The following is a 19898-nucleotide window of genomic DNA, read 5'->3' as shown; positions in this document are numbered from 1 at the left end:
GCAGTATGACAGCCACGTGGAGACTTGGTTTGTATAATATCCTGCTTTAATCCTTGTTTTGCTTCCTTCTGCAGCCCCTTATCCCTTGTAGAATGTACACATTGTACTGCACACATTGTACTGCACACAAGTTCGGATCCCCATAGACTTATTATGGGGGCCGGTGTCCAAGTTTAAGTCTGGTCCCAAAACAGACTTTTTTTTTTTTCATTAAGTCCAGTGGGTACCCCATCTGTGGGTTCGCCGATCTCTAGGACTGTGTCATCAGGAAAGCACACTCATGAAAAGAGGCTGTCCCCTTTCAACAAACTCTTGCTAATAGGCTCAGTTACATGTAAAAAACAAAAACTGAGCTTTATTTGCCTTTGAGGTCACTGCGGTGTCTCCACCACTGCCCCAGTCTCTGTTGATCAGCTGCATTGGTGAGGTCACATCTACAACCCCTCTAAGGGGTTAAATGACCAATGAGTAATTAGAAACAGATTATCATCATGCACCTTTACAACAAAAAATATATTTCCCCTCCAACACCAATATTTTTGCTGCAGATGAGGTAAAAAGACCACTAAATGGTACAAGGTATTATTCTATAAAGTAAAGGGGTTGGCCAGCCTTGTAGTAAAAGTTTGCAGTCACTATGCAACTGCAGACTTGTGAATCCTCACAGTGTGCAGTGTGTGCATTGTCAGGCTTCACAACAGCAAGCATTAGGAGCAGTTGGGTGCGTGACCGCAAGTATGCAATTTGCATACATGTGGTCACGTGATGACTAGATGTGCGTGGCTACACGTGTATTGAAAGAGGCCTAACAAAGCTAGCCGGAGTGTGGCTGTAAGTATGCAACCTTATACTTGCAGTCATATGACTGCCCGCTCCTTGCACCAGAGAATCCTGACAGCATGCTGTGATTTCACGAGTGTGCAGTCACAGAGTGAGGCGAGTCCCAATCCTGGATATCCCCTTTAAGAAATAACACATATACTTACTGATGGACGCCAAGGACTTCCCACTCATGACCAATATCTACTGGAGTATGTAAACTATGTAGTATATTTGGGCATACGGTTATCAATCTACATAGCAGAGACCAGCCCACCTGAAAAATAGAAAACAAAGTTTTACATAATACACTAAACATTTTACAAAATAATAGATTCATTAATGAAAGGACGTTTCCTTCCAATGATATTTGACTGAAATAATTTCTCTCCAAAATGTTAAAATGTTCGACCGCTCCAATCACTAAAACAGAGGGACAGGCCCCATCACAAACTCTGAAGCATACAAGCTCACCACTTTATATAGACTCAATACCTGCTTAACAGGAATCTCTCAATAGGTTCAACCCTCCTAAGCTGTCTATATGGACAAGAAAGTTATAGAAAGTTAAATAAAATGGTACGTTAATACTGCGATCTGAGAAATCCACATTTTTCTTAAAGGGAGCCTGTCAAATATCAAAATTTTATTAGCCTGCACATATAGGGTTAATCTGCAGGATAAATAGCCTTCCAAAGCTGCCTGGCTGCTTCACTGAATGCCTGGATACAGGGAGGAAATTAACTTTAGTCCTCCTGGAAGCCTTCAGCTTTCAAAGAGGCGCTGCCAGCTCTGCTTTAGTCACCGCTCAGTACATAGTCAGTGACAGCTGTAACAATGACCCAGCACTGAAAGCTGGTTCAGTAGTATATCAGTGTAGAGCCCAACTGTCAGTCAGTCAGTCAGTCCTGGGGCGTTGTTACAGCCGCTGCTCACTGTATATTGTGCAGCGAATGAATCTGCGCCAGCCGCTCCTGCATAACTGAAAACGAAAGGCTACCGGGAGGAATAAGGTTCATTTCCTTCCTGCAGTCGAGCTTTCAGTGCAACAGCCAGACAGACTGGAATCCTATTAACCTGCAATCCATCCTGTTTTCACTTTCTTGAACAGGCTAATTTTTACAATTCTACCTACAAAAACTTCCTAAAAGGAAATATTGGTCCCAGAGGTACCAATATAGTTTTATTACTATAAAACCTACTAAAATTACTCGAAAGATGTAAGGGTACAACCAAGAAGACCACCGGACCACAGTTAGATGAAAAAAGTGAAAATATTTTATTAGAAAGCTTTACAAAAACGTATAGCAGCAATAGAGTAGTAGTGGCATAGAAGGAAATAGCCACCAAGGGACAGAGTAAAAACGCCACCAGACCTCCAATAGTTACCCAGATTCCTAATAATTGATGTATAGTAAACTATAAACAGTAGAAAAGGTTGCAAGACACCAACAGAAAGCATAACAATAGTGAAGGCTTACAATTGAAACCCACACCAGGTATATAGGGGTACCCACTCTAGAACAAATAAACTAGGCAGCGATAATATTTACCGTAACGGGAATGCAAACAAAGTCTAGACAGGAAAACTGATAACTGTCCTAACAGAATTCCGTGTAGACAGAGATAAGGGCAATATAAACACCAACTAATATTGGAGAACATTACCTTGCGTCATGCTGGCAATAATGGAATCAGGGGACAGGAGTACCTAGACGCACGTTTCACCAGAAGGCTTCACGCCTCCTAACAAAGCGAGAAAACATTGTATTGCACGGAGACCAATTTTATTGAATGATGCTGTGCAGATCTGCAATTTGTTTCTTATGCTACTACGACATGAGCAAGAAATGGCAGCATGCTACAACTGGCAGCTCAGACTACACTCACTCATAACAGACTATGGGTGCGTGTGAAACACCGGACAGCACTCGGATGACATTAGTACAATACGATATACGCAGAGACAGGCAAAGGAGAAGATGGAGAGATTAAGGTCTTCATCTTTCCCTTACCTGTGCTCAGATTCTCGCATAAGAGAATCGTATCACAGTAGACTGACACTTGGCTCACACTCAAAGCAGAGCTTGTACTTCATGTTACTGGTAACTTTAGGACAATATTTTTTACGTTTATTTGTAAAAATATTGTAAATATGGAGAAAATTTTGAAAATTTTGCAACTTTCAAACATTGAATATTTATGCCCTTAAAAGCAGAGTTATGCCATACAAGATAATTCAATACCATTTCTCACATGTCTACTTTCCATCACCATTATTTATTTTAAACAATTTGGGGGGTTTTGTTACAAAGTTGAAAGGGTTAAAAATCAGGAATTTCTCATTTTTCAAACAAAATTTACAAAACCATTTTTTAGGGACTACATCACATTTCAAATTACTTTGGAGGGGCCCATATGAAAGAAAATACACAAAAGTGACATTTTAAAAACTGCACCCCTCATACTGCTCAAAATAAACATTCAATACATTTATTAACCCTTTAGGTGCTTCATAGGAATTAAAGCAATGTGGAAGTAAAAATGAAAATTTTACTTTTTCCCACAAAAATGTTACATTTTTACAAGGGTAACAGGAGAAAATACACATTAGTTGTGCAATTTCTCCTTAGTACACTGATCCCTCATATGTGATGTAAATCTACTGTTTGGGAGCATGGCAGGGTTCGAAAGAGAAGGAGCGCTATTTGAGTTTTAAAAGCAAAATCGTCTGGAATCGTTATCAGACAATATGTCCCGTTTTCAGAGCCCCTGATGTGCCTTAACAGTAGAAGCCCCAACAAGTGACTTTATTTTAGAACCTACAGCTCTCAAAGAATTTATCTAGAAGGCTGGTGAGCACCTTTAAACAGGTGCTTCACATTAGTTTTACAGCTCAATGATAAAAAATTAACAAAACTGGGCTGGACACAGATCTCCCTGAAAATGTGACACCAAAGCTTATTGTGATTCACATAGGTCCAGAAATATTTGGACAGTGACACAATTTTCGCGAGTTGGGCTCTGCATGCCACCACATTGGATTTGAAATGAAACCTCTACAACAGAATTCAAGTGCAGATTGTAACGTTTAATTTGAAGGTTTGAACAAAAATATCTGATAGAAATTGTAGGAATTGTACACATTTCTTTACAAACACTCCACATTTTAGGAGGTCAAAAGTAATTGGACAAATAAACCAAACCCAAACAAAATATTTTTATTTTCAATATTTTGTTGCGAATCCTTTGGAGGCAATCACTGCCTTAAGTCTGGAACCCATGGACATCACCAAACGCTGGGTTTCCTCCTTCTTAATGCTTTGCCAGGCCTTTACAGCCGCAGCCTTCAGGTCTTGCTTGTTTGTGGGTCTTTCCGTCTTAAGTCTGGATTTGAGCAAGTGAAATGCATGCTCAATTGGGTTAAGATCTGGTGATTGACTTGGCCAATGCAGAATGTTCCACTTTTTTGCACTCATGAACTCCTGGGTAGCTTTGGCTGTATGCTTGGGGTCATTGTCCATCTGTACTATGAAGCGCCGTCCGATCAACTTTGCGGCATTTGGCTGAATCTGGGCTGAAAGTATATCCCGGTACACTTCAGAATTCATCCGGCTACTCTTGTCTGCTGTTATGTCATCAATAAACACAAGTGACCCAGTGCCATTGAAAGCCATGCATGCCCATGCCATCACGTTGCCTCCACCATGTTTTACAGAGGATGTGGTGTGCCTTGGATCATGTGCCGTTCCCTTTCTTCTCCAAACTTTTTTCTTCCCATCATTCTGGTACAGGATGATCTTTGTCTCATCTGTCCATAGAATACTTTTCCAGAACTGAGCTGGCTTCATGAGGTGTTTTTCAGCAAATTTAACTCTGGCCTGTCTATTTTTGGAATTGATGAATGGTTTGCATCTAGATGTGAACCCTTTGTATTTACTTTCATGGAGTCTTCTCTTTACTGTTGACTTAGAGACAGCTACACCTACTTCACTGAGAGTGTTCTGGACTTCAGTTGATGTTGTGAACGGGTTCTTCTTCACCAAAGAAAGTATGCGGCGATCATCCACCACTGTTGTCATCCATGGACGCCCAGGCCTTTTTGAGTTCCCAAGCTCACCAGTCAATTCCTTTTTTCTCAGAATGTACCCGACTATTGATTTTGCTACTCCAAGCATGTCTGCTATCTCTCTGATGGATTTTTTCTTTTTTTTCAGCCTCAGGATGTTCTGCTTCACCTCAATTGAGAGTTCCTTAGACCACATGTTGTCTGGTCACAGCAACAGCTTCCAAATGCAAAACCACACACCTGTAATCAACGCCAGACCTTTTAACTACTTAATTGATTACAGGTTAACAAGGGAGACGCCTTCAGAGTTAATTGCAGCCCTTAGAGTCCCTTGTCCAATTACTTTTGGTCCCTTGAAAAAGAGGAGGCTATGCATTACAGAGCTATGATTCCTAAACCCTTTCTCCGATTTGGATGTGAAAACTCTCATATTGCAGCTGGGAGTGTGCACTTTCAGCCCATATTATATATATATAATTGTATTTCTGAACATGTTTTTGTAAACAGCTAAAATAACAAAACTTGTGTCACTGTCCAAATATTTCTGGCCCTGACTGTAGATCAGGAGAGCACTGTCAATCATTACATGTCTCACACTTGTAATGCCCCCTTTCATATACAATAAGCTATAGAGAAAATGCCTAAAAGCTAATTTACATATTAAGAAAAAGGGGTATGGAGGATGTGCACCTGATCGATCTACACTCAAATGGGTAAATGTTATGACTAATAATGACTACTGACGGGCTGTATGCTGACAGCATGGCTGAATGATTTCAGCAGATTGCTAGGCTCATTGTAACTTATGCTTAACAATTTTAAGCTGCTTTATCTAATGATTTAAATGGTCATCTTACTCCTGAATTGGTAACCTGTGGTTAAAATTTATAATAGTCATAGAACACAGTAACTGCAATGGTTGAAAAATCGCATTATATATAATGAAATGTGACCACAGTAACTACAAGTATAGGATAGTAAATTAATCGGCAGCCTCCCAGAGAGACAGGTGCATACCATTTAAATGTAATTATATCCACTACATGGCTAATTTTAGCTACAATTGCCGGCTACCATCAGGATAAAACTATTTATATAGCCCAACACAATAACAACACAAAAAATAGTTATTTCCCATTGAGTGTAGTCACTAAATGAAACAAAATTTGTATGAAATTTGAATAATTATTGTAAAACTGACATGTATTAATTATATTAAGACGCGTTCATCCAATGCACCATGTGTGTTGCACAACTGTAACATTACATTTTTTAGAAAAAATTTTTTTTTGTGTGTATATATATACATATGTTTTTTCACTTTTTGTCACTAAATTATAATAAAATTTGATATTTTAATATGAATATGTGGAATTGCTCCCAGTTCTTTTGCAATATATTAAGAAAATTGTAGATGTCTCTGGAATAAGATATCAGGTCATTGACAGAAGTATAATTTTATTCAATTTTCTACACCTGAATGTCCATATAGACTGCTTAAAAGGTTCATAGAATGGTAGAGATGGAAGGGACCTTAAGGGCCATGGGGTCCAATCCCCTACAAGTGTAGGTTTTCCTAAATCATCCCAACTATATGTTAATCCAGCTTTCACTTGAAGATTTCCACTGATGGCGAGCTCAGATGCTAGAGATGTGCAGACATTACAGATGTGCAGGAAGTTAGGTTGCGTGGGTTCATTCGGATTTTTGATAAAGTTTGGTTTGGCACCTGAACCCCAATTGAAGTTGCATGTGGGCAGTTCAGGTCTCTGCCTAGATGCAGCCAGCCATAAACAGAACATTTCCAAAGGTTTTCCCAATTTTTTTTTGTGTACACTACATCTGATCAAGCTGTTACCCTCAGTGCGAGCCATTCAAACACTGCACGCAGCTCACACAGGGCTGAGCACCAATTGTACCCAAGTACAGTGATGCTCATGTGAGTGGTGTTCATACGCAAAGCATCTGAACACTGAATCAGAACACACACACACACATATATATATATATATATATATATGTTCACTTTCATCCCATTACTTCTTGTACTTCCTTGTCCTAATGAGAATAGGGTAGTTCCCTTTGCACTGTGACTGCCTTTCAGATATTTGTAGACCGCTATTAAGGCGGGCTTTGCACGCTGCGACATCAGTAACAATGTGTTACCGATGCTGCAGCGATAGTCCTGCCCCCGTCGCACGTTCGATATATAGTGAAAGTTGCCGTAGCGATTATTATCGCTATGGCAGCTTTACACGCACATACCTGCCATGCGACGTCCCTCTGGCCGGCGACCCGCCTCCTTCCTTAGGGGGCGGGTCGTGCGGCGTCACAGTGACGTCACACGGCAGGCGGCCAATTGAAGCGGAGGGGCGGAGATGAGCAGGATGTAAACATCCCACCCACCTCCGTCCTTCTCATTGCAGCCGGCGGCAGGTAAGGTGAAGTTCCTCGCTCCTGCGGCTTTACACACAGCGATGTGTGCTGCCGCAGGAGCGAGGAACAACATCGCACCTGTCGCTGCACCGGCATTATGGAAATGTCGGAGGCTGCAGCGATGATACGATAACGACGCTTTTGCGCTCGTTCATCGTATCAAAAAGGATTTGCACGTTGCGATATCGACTGCGACGCCGGATGTGCGTCACTTTCGATTTGACCCCACCGACATGGCACGTGCAATGTCGCAACGTGCAAAGCCCGCCTAAGTCTCCTCTCAGCCTTTAAATAATCTTTGTGAGAAGACCCTTTATCATTCATGCTTAGGATATGGGAATACAAAAAAAAAAAAAAATTGTTTAGCACCACCAAACAGAATAAAGCTAGTGTAAACAGGTGTATGCGGCTATGTATTTGGGTAGGGAAACGGAAACATATTCGGTGATTGTTTTCCAATACTAATGAAATTTATAGAAAGCAAATACAATATGGCAAATGACTTGGTGTACAGCAAATGCATACTACATGAATATTGTAGCTGTAAAGCAAATATTAGCCTTTACTCTTGCAATGTGTGAAAGGTTGCTATTGCTTAATGGTAATAGGTTTACTTTTCAAGGCAGATTGCTCAATTGAGGGATTGATTCAAATACTTCCAATTCAAGGTGCGTTTAAAACAAATATTTCAGTATACATACCAGGCAGGGAGAGATAAGAATCATTAAATCATCTGAAGGAGGCACTAGCTACTAATGGATGAAGGAACAGAATGTCCACATAAGATTTATGTTGTGTCCAGGTATTCCTATCACCACCATTACACATTGCCTTTTTATGTTCTAGCTGCATAGAAAGTAAGTATTGTTAATGCAGCCTTATTAGGATATTAAATAATGCAGCGTCTCTCCACAATGAATTGTCATTTGTTCCAGCTAAGCTATATAGGCTAGGACTATATAATGATTTTGGTGCTATGTGATATTTTTCTGTATTGTCCTTAACTGTATATAGCTTTAACTGTCTATATTTAACTGTATTGTATTTAGTAAACTTATGGGTATGTCACTCTACAGAAAAGTAAGAGTTGACTCCCATGTAAGTTACACAAAGCCTGCATCTCAGCAGCTTCAATTTCAAGCTTCAGTCATTCAATTATACTGGTATGTAACTGAATATGCCAAGAGGCCCCAGCCAATGGCATCACACATACTGTGGAGGGGTACAATAGACACATTTTTTTTCTGTGGTCATGGTTTCAAGAAAACTATTTAAGGCAGGGGTCCTCAACCTGTAGCTCGGAAGCGACATGTGGCTTGCGGGCCCTTGATATGTGGCTCACAGCGTAAGCACCAGGTCTAACAAATAGCTATGAAGAGCAGGTCTCCAGGTGGTGATATTTTTGAGTAACTGCGCACAGACGAGCAGATCTGAAAGAGGGTAGGCTAGGATCCCCTGGATCTTGGTATACTGTCACAGTGTGATTTCTGCAGACAACCTTTGGCTGTCAGTACCTCAGTAATGGGGGCTCTGGGTGTCACTACTGGGAGGGGGGGTGGCTTGTGACCTCACTCAGAGCTGAATGTGGCTCTCAAGGTCAAAACCACAAAGTTAGCACTTAATAAGTGCTCATATCGCTCAAATAATATGGTGGATTAAAAAAAAAATGGATTACTCGGCAAAATAAAATAAGTGCAAAAGAGGTCACACTTGATCTGGTATCAAGTCCTCTTTAAACTTTCTACTGTCAGATTATCGGTTTATTTTCTAAGGTTTTCTTCCTCTTATGCGTTCGGCAGACACTCTACAGGAACAGAAATATGGAAAACATACAGTCTGGAGGTTTACTAAAAGCAAACAATAAAAACCCCAGATTCTTGTATTATGGTACATACCTCCTGTATGACAGCGACTTTTATGTAGGACTCCAGCACCAGTAATAGGGGAAGATGGACATTCACATGACTGAATATTTCTGCGGCTGATATGCAAGAAACATACATAAATGTTAGCGCTCATAAAAGATAAAGAAGACACAGCAACACTTTAAAAATCCACGTACCGTCATCACAAAAGGTGTGAGCGTGCAGATCTTCCAATATCTGAACCAGGTTGTCGATCTGCTTCCCTTCCTCCACATTTCTAAGGCGTACCACCAGCTTCTTTACGTTCTCTTCGAGTTCTACCGTGTTGTTCATGGCTGCTCTCTGTCAGGGCTAGGGATCTCTGCTTATTCCTTCATTTCTTTAAAGTGTGGGAAACTTTCACTGCACAATAAACTGAGCAGACAGTAACCTGCGGAAAGTAGTAAGTGAGGTGAGCTCACTGACAGAAGAAGATGCCCGTCTTAGTCACACCCAACACGTTCATCTGACCACACCACAAGTCCCTGCCTCCCAGGTAAGGTTACTCAAAGGAACCCAAAACAGGAAGCAAGAAGGAGAACTAACTGACAATCTGCAAGAATAAGAGAAAAATATACAAGACCGCAAAATAATTAACTATTTAGGCACCAAGGTCATTAAAAAGTTGTCATATAGCTAATAGAGCAGTGAGATACAGTGAAAGCCACTGGTCAATCCAGTCTTGTAAAATGGATGGGTTATTCGTAAGATCTCCGACAACTCAAAAACATTTGACGGAGGTGTCCACAATAATCAAAAAAGTCCACCTCATAAAGTCATAGGGCCCAATTAATCAGAACTACAGAGCAAAAATTCTGGGTTAGGCAGTCCTCACATCAGCGGTATTCTGCCGCAATGCCGGATCCGGCACAAATGCGTTTCACTTCAATGCATTTCCTATGGACTCACAGTAAGTTCCGGTCACATATTGTTGCGTGCGTCATACACAACCGCATGTGACCGGAACTTACAGTGAGTCCATATCAAATGCATTGAAGTGAAACGCATTTGTGCCGGATCCGGCATTGCGGCAGAATACCGCTGATGTGAAGCCTGCCTTACAAAGCTTTGAGAAGTCAAAAAATTTTGGAGTAACACGAGGTTCTGCTACATTTTTATATGACTTGTGGCATTATCTCGCCATTTTCACCCAGATCCGCGAGGGCGCTTGAACATGGCGAGGTGACACCCTTTTGTTAAATTCATTCTAATCAGCAGCATTCCTTACACCATAAATCTTACTCCGCTCCCTGATTGGAGTAATATAGTGGTACGTTTCACAAAGGTGCACGCCATTTGTCAGATGCTCCCAATACTTTAGGGGCACATGCTTCTAAAAAAAAAAAAAAAAAAAATCAGGAGCGTCTGACTCCAGCATGCCTCCACATCAAAACCAGTGTGAGCAACGCCAGTCTTAGATAAGCCTAAAAAGGGACAATTTGATAATAGTACAACCACAGAAAAAGGAGGGAAAAAAAAAAAGAACAGGCAGAGTATGGCTATCAAAGTATCACTGGGAGCCCTATAGGTATCTCATCCAATCATGTCTCCAGAAGCTGTAGTACTTGCTCAAGAGCTAGAGCTTCTGCAGACAGTTGATCAGGAAAACCTTATTTCAGCTGAGTGCACACCAATCTAATATATAAAGCTGAATGTGTGTGTGTGTGTGTGTGTGTGTATGTGTGTGTATGTGTGTGTGTGTGTATGTGTGTATGTGTGTATGTGTGTATGTGTGTATGTGTGTATGTGTGTATGTGTGTATGTGTGTATGTGTGTATGTATGTATGTATGTATGTATGTATGTATGTATGTATGTCCGGGATTGGTATCTGCACCGTCGCAGCTACAGCCACAAAATTTTGCACACTCACACGTCTGGACCCCGAGAGCGTCATAGGCTATGTTGTGAGGCGAAATTTTAACCCCGCGCGTTCCAATTTACCAATCAATTTTACCCCTATCTATATAATGGGGGAAAAAGTGAAACGAAAAGTGTATCTGCACCGTCGCATTTACAATCACGAAATTTTGCACAGACACCTCATATGACCCAGGGAACGTCGTAGACTATGTTTTGACAGGAAAATTTAACCCCGCGCTTTACAGTTACTCTCCAAAAAAACATGCCTCCATTAAAGTAAATGGAGCATGGAACTACAGGTTATTAGTAGGAGCTGTGATTGGTTGCTATAGAAACAAAAGACATTCATAGTATAAGAAGCTTATATGTGAGGTAATAAGATGACAGTGGGGAGACGGGGAAAGGGACAGACGGGGAACATTACTTGGCCAATTTAGTTAAATCTGTGTGGAATATCTGTGGTGTTGAACTATATGTTGTGAAATGCTTTTATTAGCTTAGTTTTTGCCTTTTAATAATTACATTTCTATCTATTTGTTTTATGGTTTTTGTGTGCAGAATACATTTTTGTTAATACATTCTATTTTGTTAATAGCAGTTATTAACCCAGGCGAAGCCGGGTAGTACAGCTAGTACCCTATAAAGTTGATCAGGAAAAGCACCAATAATGAGACCCCACCTATCTAATATAGATGGCATAACTTAGTGGCAAGTCCTCAATTTTAAAAGACTGGATAACCCCTTTATAGTTATCAGCCAAATTGGCCAAAAAGGATCTATGACCATAATGAAATATTGAAAAAATAATTAACACAGAATTCTGGACATATTTAGATAAAAATAAAAAAACACGGTGTTCAACGGTGCGCATTTATACAGATTTCTCCGAAGAGCATAATATATGGCTACTGTGATATAATGAAAAAACAAACTTGTGATTTAGGCTATTTCTTGTACCAATAAACTTAAAGGTTCTCCCTTCTCAACTTCCTACAGCTCATAGACTTCCAGATGATTAATAAAGGACAATGCTCCCCCTCACTGCTCCAGGGATGCCTCTCCGCAGATGCTCCCAGGGATTGTTTACAGGCTGCAATGGTGACGTTATGACCACAGCTCACATCAACGCCACAGCCACTCATTGGGCTCAGAGTCTAGGGTCGTCTACATCTGCAGAGCCGCTGAGTCCAGTGAGTGGCTGCAGCGGTGAAATGTGCTGTAGTTGTTACAACTCTGCTGCAGCCAAGCCTCGGGAGCAGCGGCGGAGAGCGAGTGCTGGAGTAAGGAAGGGTGTTTATTGCAGTAAATGACTCGAAATGAGAAAACCTGTTATTTTTCCAAAACAATAAGCCCACCCCTCAAAAAAGCCCTAGCTTGAGTTTTAGGGATTTTTGGCATAGGCTTTAAATATAAGGCCTACTCCAGAAATAAGCCCTAGTTAGTTAGCGCCTCCAGAGCTAGGTTATGTCACTAACCTCACAGAAACATAACTCAGCGCTGGAGGCACTGGAACAGGCATAATGTAGCTCTCAAATCGTCCTGCCGCTTTCTCCCACCATGACAGGGTAACATCTGCTCACCCGCTCACAAGTCCCACCTATTAAGTGTTGTCACCTGGGTCCCGCCTCCTGGCCACTACGGCGCTATGATGTTTGCCTGGTTGCAGTTCCTGAGTCCCACCTCCCGAATGCTGCCTCCTTGTTCCCGCCTGCCGCTCCAGGGTCCCATCTCCTGCTTTCTGAATGCTGCTTCTAGGATCCCGCCGCCCAACCAGCCTTGCTTGCTCCCGCACAAGCAGCCACATGTGACGTCACAACCACCGTTCCCAAGTCCCACTCCAGGCTTCTGTCCCCTCCCGACCGCATAGAGTAGAAGAGTGCCAATGCCACACAAAGTGGTTTGAGAGTGCCAGTAAGTGTTACCATAAGAGACACTGACACTGAATCACCAATTGTGAGTGTTAAGGTTACTAACCCTAAAGCTGGCCATACACCTTTTAGGTAAATTGAAGGTGTATGCTTTACCTTGAAGGTGTTTGGCTGACAGTTACAGTATCTCGCCCATGCACGGCGCCACACGCACGTTCAATATGTCCAATCATTCATGTGTTCTCTATGGAGAGGGGAGGGGTAAGCTGCAGCTGCGGTGGCTTATGTCTCCCAAAACTAAGGGATCGAGTGTGAAATATTCATCACATTCGACCTTTTCGCCAGCGACATTAAATAAGCCCTAGCCCTTTTTGGAAATGAAAATAAGACCCGGTCTTATTTTTGGAAAAACAAGGTAGAATGCTGAAATGTCCTACCTGTATGTCTCACATCAGATGCCTTGTGGTGGATAAATAATCTATCACTTTATGTAAATGAGCTTTTCCAGGATATGCCACGGCTGTTCCAGTACCAGACAATGACAGGGTATGCCATGGCTATTACAGTACCAGGCTATTACAATACCAGCCTATACCAAGCAACTATGGCTAGTACAGTACCAGGATATTACATGGCTAATACAATACCAGGCTATGCTATAGTTAGTACTACACCAGACAATGTCATGGCTAGTAAAATACCAGGCAATGCCATGGCTAGTACAATACCAGGCTATGCCATGGCTAGTACAATACCAGGCTATGCCATGGCTAGTACAATACCAGGCTATGCCATGGCTAGTAAAATACCAGGCTATGCCATGGCTAGTACAATACCAGGCTATGCCATGGCTAGTACAATACCAGGCTATGCCATGGCTAGTACAATACCAGGCTATGCCATGGCTAGTACAATACCAGGCTATTACATGGCTAGCACAATAGCAGGCTGTTATGTTTCAGGGACATAGGAGAATCAAAATATGCGGAAACCCAAAAAGTAACCAGAGTGGCTGGAACCTTAACGGACTGCAGACCTAATCCTGACACACAACTAGAAGTAGCCGTGGGGCGTGCTTACGATGACCTAGTCGTCTCGACACAGCCAGAGAACTAAATATTCTTACAGATAGAAATAAGAAAACCTAATCGGCCTCGGAGCAATCCCCAAAGTTATAGATAGCGCCCCCCCCATGTAAATACCATGGTGATATAGGAAAACACAATACAAAGCTAGAAAACAGATTCAGCAAAGATGAGGCCCAAACTATCTTTATAGGAAAGGATAGGAAAGAGCACTGTCTGCAGCTGTAAAAACCCTAAAAAACTCAGCACACCTGACATGGAAAACCCTGAGACCACACAGCCTCTCCCCTACTATATCAGTACTCTGATGTTACTGGGATCCAAAAACACTAATATAGATGAGGGACTGAATTTAATACCAAGCATGACAAAACATAATACATTGCAAAATCATGGAGCTAAATATACAGACACTCCCAGCAGGGAATGATCCAATTCCACCAGGAACTCCACGAAGGCAAAATTTGAATCAAGCAATAGAATCAAAACAACAAGAAAGTGGAAACAATAAGCAGAGGTACAAAGACCAACTTATCTTGAGACGAGTTCTGGTAGAGAGCAGGGCTGGTTTAAGAATGTCCTTATCACACAGGAAATCAATTGAGCACCGGCAAGTAACAGGAGAAAATTACTCCGTTATATAGTCCCAATCTGAAAGGCCTGATTGCCAGTCCTCTACAGGTGTCTGGCTCTCATTCCACAAGTCAACAGCACCGCCAGCACTGACCACAAGAGGGAGCCCCAAACTGGAAAAGGTATTCACAACAGCAGGCTATGCCATGGCTAGTGCAATAGCAGGCTATGCCATGGCTAGTGCAATAGCAGGCTATGCCATGGCTAGTGCAATAGCAGGCTATGCCATGGCTAGTGCAATAGCAGGCTATGCCATGGCTAGTACAATAGCAGGCTATGCCATGGCTAGTACAATAGCAGGCTATGCCATGGCTAGTACAATAGCAGGCTATGCCATGGCTAGTACAATAGCAGGCTATGCCATGGCTAGTACAATAGCAGGCTATGCCATGGCTAGTACAATAGCAGGCTATGCCATGGCTAGTACAATAGCAGGCTATGCCATGGCTAGCACAATAGCAGGCTATGCCATGGCTAGCACAATACCAGGCTATGCCATGGCTAGCACAATACCAGGCTATGCCATGGCTAGTACAATACCAGGCTATGCCATGGCTAGTACAATACCAGGCTATGCCATGGCTAGTACAATACCAGGCTATTACATGGCTAGCACAATAGCAGGCTGTTATGTTTCAGGGACATAGGAGAATCAAAATATGCGGAAACCCAAAAAGTAACCAGAGTGGCTGGAACCTTAACGGACTGCAGACCTAATCCTGACACACAACTAGAAGTAGCCGTGGGGCGTGCTTACGATGACCTAGTCGTCTCGACACAGCCAGAGAACTAAATATTCTTACAGATAGAAATAAGAAAACCTAATCGGCCTCGGAGCAATCCCCAAAGTTATAGATAGCGCCCCCCCCATGTAAATACCATGGTGATATAGGAAAACACAATACAAAGCTAGAAAACAGATTCAGCAAAGATGAGGCCCAAACTATCTTTATAGGAAAGGATAGGAAAGAGCACTGTCTGCAGCTGTAAAAACCCTAAAAAACTCAGCACACCTGACATGGAAAACCCTGAGACCACACAGCCTCTCCCCTACTATATCAGTACTCTGATGTTACTGGGATCCAAAAACACTAATATAGATGAGGGACTGAATTTTATACCAAGCATGACAAAACATAATACATTGCAAAATCATGGAGCTAAATATACAGACACTCCCAGCAGGGAATGATCCAATTCCACCAGGAACTCCACGAAGGCAAAATTTGAATCAAGCAATAGAATCAAAACAACAAGAAAGTGGAAACAATAAGCAGAGGTACAAAGACCAACTTATCTTGAGACGAGTTCTGGTAGAGAGCAGGGCTGGTTTAAGAATGTCCTTATCACACAGGAAATCAATTGAGCACCGGCAAGTAACAGGAGAAAATTACTCCGTTATATAGTCCCAATCTGAAAGGCCTGATTGCCAGTCCTCTACAGGTGTCTGGCTCTCATTCCACAAGTCAACAGCACCGCCAGCACTGACCACAAGAGGGAGCCCCAAACTGGAAAAGGTATTCACAACAGCAGGCTATGCCATGGCTAGTGCAATAGCAGGCTATGCCATGGCTAGTGCAATAGCAGGCTATGCCATGGCTAGTGCAATAGCAGGCTATGCCATGGCTAGTGCAATAGCAGGCTATGCCATGGCTAGTACAATAGCAGGCTATGCCATGGCTAGTACAATAGCAGGCTATGCCATGGCTAGTACAATAGCAGGCTATGCCATGGCTAGTACAATAGCAGGCTATGCCATGGCTAGTACAATAGCAGGCTATGCCATGGCTAGTACAATAGCAGGCTATGCCATGGCTAGTACAATAGCAGGCTATGCCATGGCTAGTACAATAGCAGGCTATGCCATGGCTAGCACAATAGCAGGCTATGCCATGGCTAGCACAATACCAGGCTATGCCATGGCTAGCACAATACCAGGCTATGCCATAGTTAGCACAATACCAGGCTATGCCATAGTTAGCACAATACCAGGCTATGCCATAGTTAGCACAATACCAGGCTATGCCATAGTTAGCACAATACCAGGCTATGCCATAGTTAGCACAATACCAGGCTATGCCATAGTTAGTACAATACCAGGCTATGCCATAGTTAGTACAATACCAGGCTATGCCATAGTTAGTACAATACCAGGCTATGCCATAGTTAGTACAATACCAGGCTATGCCATAGTTAGTACAATACCTGGCTATGCCATAGTTAGTACAATACCTGGCTATGCCATAGTTAGTACAATACCTGGCTATGCCATAGTTAGTACAATACCTGGCTATGCCATAGTTAGTACAATAGCAGGCTATGCCATAGTTAGTACAATACCAGGCTATGCCATAGTTAGTACAATACCAGGCTATGCCATAGTTAGTACAATACCAGGCTATGCCATAGTTACAATACCAGGCTATGCCATAGTTACAATACCAGGCTATGCCATAGTTAGTACAATACCAGGCTATGCCATATTTAGTACAATACCAGGCTATGCCATAGTTAGTACAATACCTGGCTATGCCATAGTTAGTACAATACCTGGCTATGCCATAGTTAGTACAATACCTGGCTATGCCATAGTTAGTACAATACCTGGCTATGCCATAGTTAGTACAATACCAGGCTATGCCATAGTTAGTACAATACCAGGCTATGCCATAGTTAGTACAATACCTGGCTATGCCATAGTTAGTACAATACCTGGCTATGCCATAGTTAGTACAATACCTGGCTATGCCATAGTTAGTACAATAGCAGGCTATGCCATAGTTAGTACAATAGCAGGCTATGCCATAGTTAGTACAATAGCAGGCTATGCCATAGTTAGTACAATACCTGGCTATGCCATAGTTAGTACAATACCTGGCTATGCCATAGTTAGTACAATACCAGGCTATGCCATAGTTAGTACAATACCAGGCTATGCCATAGTTAGTACAATACCAGGCTATGCCATAGTTAGTACAATAGCAGGCTATGCCATAGTTAGTACAATAGCAGGCTATGCCATAGTTAGTACAATAGCAGGCTATGCCATAGTTAGTGCAATAGCAGGCTATGCCATAGTTAGTGCAATAGCAGGCTATGCCATAGTTAGTGCAATAGCAGGCTATGCCATAGTTAGTGCAATACCAGGCTATGCCATAGTTAGTGCAATACCAGGCTATGCCATAGTTAGTGCAATACCAGGCTATGCCATAGTTAGTGCAATACCAGGCTTTGCCATAGTTAGTACAATAGCAGGTTATGCCATAGTTAGTACAATAGCAGGCTATGCCATAGTTAGTACAATAGCAGGTTATGCCATAGTTAGTACAATAGCAGGCTATGCCATAGTTAGTACAATAGCAGGCTATGCCATAGTTAGTACAATAGCAGGCTATGCCATAGTTAGTACAATAGCAGGCTATCCCATAGTTAGTACAATAGCAGGCTATGCCATGGCTAGTACAATACAATAGCAGGCTATGCCATGGCTAGTACAATACAATAGCAGGCTATCCCATAGTTAGTACAATAGCAGGCTATGCCATAGTTAGTACAATACCAGGCTATGCCATAGTTAGTACAATACCAGGTTATTGCATGGCTATTACAGTACCAGGCTAGTACATGGCTATACCAGGCAATGCTATGGCTAGTACAGTACCAGACTACGCCATGGCTAGTACAGGACAACCCTCCAGTAGTGTTTACCTATGCACAGATCTCCCGCAGCAGTGTGCACAGCTTTTCCCCTGGTGTAGTGCTGTGATCCCGGCACACACTCGCATGTCACCTGCACATCCACAGCCCTCGCCCGGGACCTGCCAGCCGCTACTTCCCGGTGTCTCTGCCTCTGGAAAACACAACAAGCTCCTGTAACACCGCACACATGGAAGCGGAGGGAATCCCCGGGAGCTGGTTGGTCACATGTGCGGTCAGTCACAGCCTCTCACGTCAGTCTGTGCGCTGATTGGTGCAGAAGTTCCACCTCTCGTGGAGAGGACGTAGTAGTGCGCTCTGCCCCGGGAGCCAGGGGCGCCGGCGTCTTCCTCTGACGAGCGTCGCATCCTGCTCCACGTACTGATAGGGGAGTCTGGGCTGGGGGGATGTGAGCCCTACTGCTACGGGGGGCAGCTCCTGACACTAGGGGGCAGCATGGGAGCGCTTCTTCCACTGACGTCTATGGGAGCCGGGGGTCAGTGGTGCCGGCCTCTGGATCTGTACTCACACATTGTCTTTTTTGCGTTTTTAAAAAAGAATGTGAATACGGTCTGTGGATCTCTAAGATTTTACTGATTAATTTTGCATTTGGAAGTAGTTTTCAGAGTGTTTTTCATAGAAGCACTTGTGGGTATGAACCCCATTACCCAGAGCCGTCACCAGTTTGATCACAGCTGGCCACATCATGGAATAGTGGCCACATCATGGAATAGTGGCCGCAGTATAACAGGTTTTCTAATTCCATCTCTTGTGTTTGTAACATTTAGGTTATAATATTCTCTGGGTGTTACCGGAAATTATTCTCTGGGGGCGTGTACCTCCCCTGCATAAGTCTGACCAATCACAAGCAGAAGGTGTCATACAGGGGGAAAAGAACACGCCCCTCAGAAGCATACACCAGGTTTTCTCCGTGTGATGTGGTAACACTGATGTGTCTAATCAGGTCACAGATCTAACTGCTGGTGATTACTGTGCAGAGGACACAGTTTGGTTTCCTTCCTGAGCCGTGTATGTCATAATACAGAGTAGCGTATATAATATCAAAAAATGGTGAAAAGTCCTTTTAGAGGTTGTCCTGTGCCTCCCATTGGGTCAGCAGATACCGGCTGTCTGGCTGTGTGCCCAATCAGCATGTAGAAACCAATGGTATCTGACATACACTGTTGTAGTGTCCTCAAAATGCCAGATACCATTAAAGGGGTCTTTATTAAAATGAAATTCATTGTGGGACCCTGTATCTTTTAGCACATAGGGTTTTTTTTTCCTCACATTCTTCTTCTACTATGCCTACTCCAGGAAGATAAAAAAAAAATTCTACTTTCCATGCCCTCATAAAATATAAAGATGAGATCCATATTGCTGTTCCTCACCCTCACACTACCTGTAATTCAATGTGACACTGGAGCTCCACTTTGCTGATCCTCCTCCCCTCTGGGACGTTACATCACATGGGGGGCTAGCTTGCTCCCTGCTGTTGGTAATAATAGCTGCCTCCCTTCAGTCCGA

General features: G+C 42.7%; 1 protein-coding gene across 1 annotated transcript in view; it reads right to left on the bottom strand.

Moving 5' to 3' along the window:
* The window catches only part of LRRK2 (leucine rich repeat kinase 2), a 200790-nt gene extending 182227 nt beyond the window's left edge, over positions 1 to 18563 (bottom strand). The window contains 4 exon segments of the mRNA XM_075345138.1: positions 987 to 1096; positions 9220 to 9305; positions 9387 to 9619; positions 18466 to 18563. Of these exon segments, the coding sequence (XP_075201253.1) occupies positions 987 to 1096; positions 9220 to 9305; positions 9387 to 9522 (332 nt within the window). The 5' untranslated portion in view covers positions 9523 to 9619; positions 18466 to 18563.
* Between the last annotated feature and the right edge of the window lie 1335 nt (positions 18564 to 19898).

This window comes from Anomaloglossus baeobatrachus, chromosome 4 (genome assembly GCF_048569485.1).
Source record: "Anomaloglossus baeobatrachus isolate aAnoBae1 chromosome 4, aAnoBae1.hap1, whole genome shotgun sequence".
NCBI lineage: Eukaryota > Metazoa > Chordata > Amphibia > Anura > Aromobatidae > Anomaloglossus > Anomaloglossus baeobatrachus.
Note: the sequence above shows the minus strand (reverse complement) of the source record. Positions and strands in the feature narration are given on the sequence as shown.